Consider the following 3,277-nt stretch of genomic DNA (forward strand, 5'->3'; position numbering starts at 1 on the left):
ACCCATAATAGATATTGAAAGGTTCAGCTCATATGAAAAAATGATTAAAACTACTGCTGTAATCTTACCTCTCTCTCTAACAAAAAATCATTCAAAGGTATACTACTTAATCTTACATCCACAGATTTAAAACAAGCAGAAAACTACTGGGTCAGGATAGTTCAAAAAGAATTTGCAGAAGACTGGGAAAAAAGATTTACAAGGCTGGGTCCCAGAAAAAATAAAGACGAAATCAATGTTGTTGGGGACAGAATAAGTAACTGGCTAAAGATAACTGGAATCAAGATGAGTTTGTACTGCTCTCAAGATCACACCCATTCACTAGACTTTACATACAGAATTTACATAGCATTGACCATGGAGGTGTAGATTAACACTTCAGAGTAAATTCTGGATACCAGGAGCACGCAGAGTAATCAAATCAGTCAAGGAGAAATGTGTAATTTGTAGAAAGGTAGACAAATTAAGAATGGAACAGAAAATGGGACAGCTTCCAGACAAGAGGCTAAAACCTTCCCCGGCATTTTATAATACATCTTTAGATTTATTTGGCCCATTTCTTATAAGAGATACTGTAAAACGAAGATCTAGAGCAAAAGTATACAGAGTAATATTTACGTGTTTTACTAGTACTGTCTACATTGATCTGACAGAAGGTTATAACACAGACAGTTTTTTGAGCACATTTCGTCGATTTGTTTCCATACGAGGATATCCTCACACCATTCAATCTGACATGGGCACACAACTAATGGCTGCTAATAAAGAAATTAGGAAAATGACTGAAAAATGGAGCATTTCTCAAATATCCAAGTTTGGTTCACACCAAGAAACAACATGGTCCTTTAACAAATCAGCAGATGCGCCATGGCAGAATGGAGTTTGTGAAGTCCTGATCAAGTCCGTGAAGAGATTACTAGTGATAGTAGTTGGGGAAAATATGTTGTTTTAGTGAATTACAGACAGTGATGTTTGAAGTAGCAAATCTATTAAATGAATGACCTATTGCTCTAAAACCTGGTTATAACATAGATTTGGAATCCTATTTGTGTCCTAATGATTTGTTACTTGGTAGGGCAAGTAATAAACTCCTAGTGGACCCATGGGAAATGCAGCTGATGTGAAAAAACTATTCTGACCTCATTTTGGAAACGGTGCATGTGGGACTACTTCCCTACATTAATAGTTAGACAAAAAATGGCATGCTGAACAAAGAAATTTGAAAAGGGTGACATCCCTGACAACAATGGCTCGTGGAAAACACGTGGTCAACTGGCCAACTCGTGATAGTCTTGTTCATGTTTTCCACATTATTTCTATGTGTTCATTTCTCGTTTCCCCCCTTGTTTTTTTCGACATTGTCTGGTGGCATAATGCACGAGAATACCGTGTGTTCATTTCATCGTTCTCCTCTTGTTTTTTTCGGGTATTGTTTGGTGGCATTATGCATGAGAATACCACATGATTTCCACGTGTCCATTTCTCCTTCACCTGGTCTCATGATGGCTTTTATGCACGAGAATACCACGTGAATTCCATGCCTGCCACTTTGAAAATTTAATTTTAGACAGCAGCTTTTTTTTGCAAGACCACATAGTAACCTTGGCGGCGGGGAGTCCCCCTCTACATAATACTTGCTGACTGAAGAATAATTCCAAAAACAAAAGAAAAAAAAAATGTTTTCTTGATAGACTTTTTTGCCTTTGGTGCGAAAACCAAACTTGCATCGACATTCTTCCAAAAAAGCTTGCATGATATTCTGAATAATGATCGTCAACCGTGTAAAGTGGCCGCCCGAGTGTAGTCGAGTACTTCCGAACCCTTCTAGCCCTGGCAGTCGGATCTGGAACCAAATTACCAAACCGTCATCTTGAAAGCTTAGAGCTCCGTCGTCTTCTCTTCCAAACCTTTTGTTTTCATCGATTTTGTCGTGATATATTTACTTTCCCAGGAAAATTCAGCTGTAAAGGTTAGTTAACATGCAGAGATCAAGCTGATCATATACGTTTTGTATAATATCATGACTGATGCCAGATTTTGAACTGTCTTTGCCGCTGTGTGTGCGGACAGTGTGTGTGCGCGAGCGTGTATTGAATGTACACGTATAGTGTACGTAGTGTGGTATAAAGCAGTTTCATGCATGTTATCGCCTTTTGTGCACGTCATAGAAGGTAATTACGCTTTTTTCATGTTAAATCAATAATTCATATATATATATATATATATATATATATATATATATATATATACATATATATATCTATATATATATTGTTACGCCGACCGCCTCGTCTCTCTGCCACCAACACAAGGCAGGCTAGGCAGACGGCGTGCTATCTACAGGGTCGTGAACACTGAACAGCTCCAAGAGGCACCGAACACCACAGCGTCCCAGAACACCAGGAGAGGAAACGCCAAGTGGCGAGGCAGGGCACGAAGTAAACACAAAATGACAGTCTTTCCTTTATTTACACAAGTTATTTACCCGTACACTTTTCTATAGGCACAATACAGGGGGGAAACCAGCATGTCACACAGCACAATACAGCTTATAACAGGGCAACACCAGGTTTATCTCAGGTCACAAGGCACACACGAGGTCTTCACAGGAGCAGCACCCAACTGCGTCTCTCGGCTTGTTCCTCCGCTCCTCCGCTCACAGCCAGCTGCGTCATGTTTGCCCAGGTCCCTTCATGTTAACACATGTTTCGCACAGAGACAAAGACCCACTGGCGTAGCACTATCCCCCCCCTATCAAGCAGACGACCCGTCTGCTCTGACATATCTAAACCTGAAACAAACTACAGAAAATTTTAAATAAATTCAGTTCTCAGAAACACAAAAATCTTTCATCCAGCGCGGCTTTCTTCGCTCTCGCTGGGGTCGCTCTGGAGGAGGTGTGGGCGGCGGTAGATTGGCAGTGGCACCCAGAGGGGTATCTCCTGTCCCAAGACCTGGCTCATGGTCACCATTGACATCTGCTGCATCGCCCTCACCGTCCAAATGCTCGTCCTCATCTCGGTCAGCGTCTGCCACGTCCTCATCGCCGCTACTGGGGCCAACTTCATCTTCTTTTTCACCATGGCCCCAGGAGTACCTTCCTGACCCATGGTAACGCCACAGCCGGTCCACGTGGACAACAGACGGTCATTTTCGCCCTCTGCGAATTTGATAAGTGCCATCAGAAAAGGCCGCTACCACCGTGTATGGCCCTTCCCAAGGGCTCTGTAGCTTCGGCGAGAGCCCTCGCTTCCGACGCGGGTTATGCAGCCACACT

The 3,277-nt window shown here is 42.4% G+C and overlaps 1 protein-coding gene across 1 annotated transcript; it reads left to right on the forward strand.

Annotated features, from left to right (window-relative positions):
- Positions 1–469: 469 nt before the first annotated feature.
- On the forward strand, positions 470–1,287 carry LOC119575944. Its single transcript, XM_037923478.1, has 2 exons — positions 470–925; positions 1,216–1,287. Exons 1-2 carry the CDS (start codon positions 470–472, stop codon positions 1,285–1,287), a joined length of 528 nt encoding a protein of 175 aa, XP_037779406.1.
- Positions 1,288–3,277: the final 1,990 nt, after the last annotated feature.

The sequence above is a fragment of the Penaeus monodon genome, chromosome 8 (genome assembly GCF_015228065.2).
Source record: "Penaeus monodon isolate SGIC_2016 chromosome 8, NSTDA_Pmon_1, whole genome shotgun sequence".
NCBI classification, from domain to species: domain Eukaryota; kingdom Metazoa; phylum Arthropoda; class Malacostraca; order Decapoda; family Penaeidae; genus Penaeus; species Penaeus monodon.

Coding starts and splice junctions, on each gene's coding strand:
- LOC119575944 (XM_037923478.1), top strand. CDS start 470: ATGGAACAGAAAATGGGACAGCTTCCAGACAAGAGGCTAAAACCTTCC. Junction 926..1,215: donor TGAAGAGATTACTAGTGATA/GTAGTTGGGGAA, acceptor TGCTGAACAAAG/AAATTTGAAAAGGGTGACAT.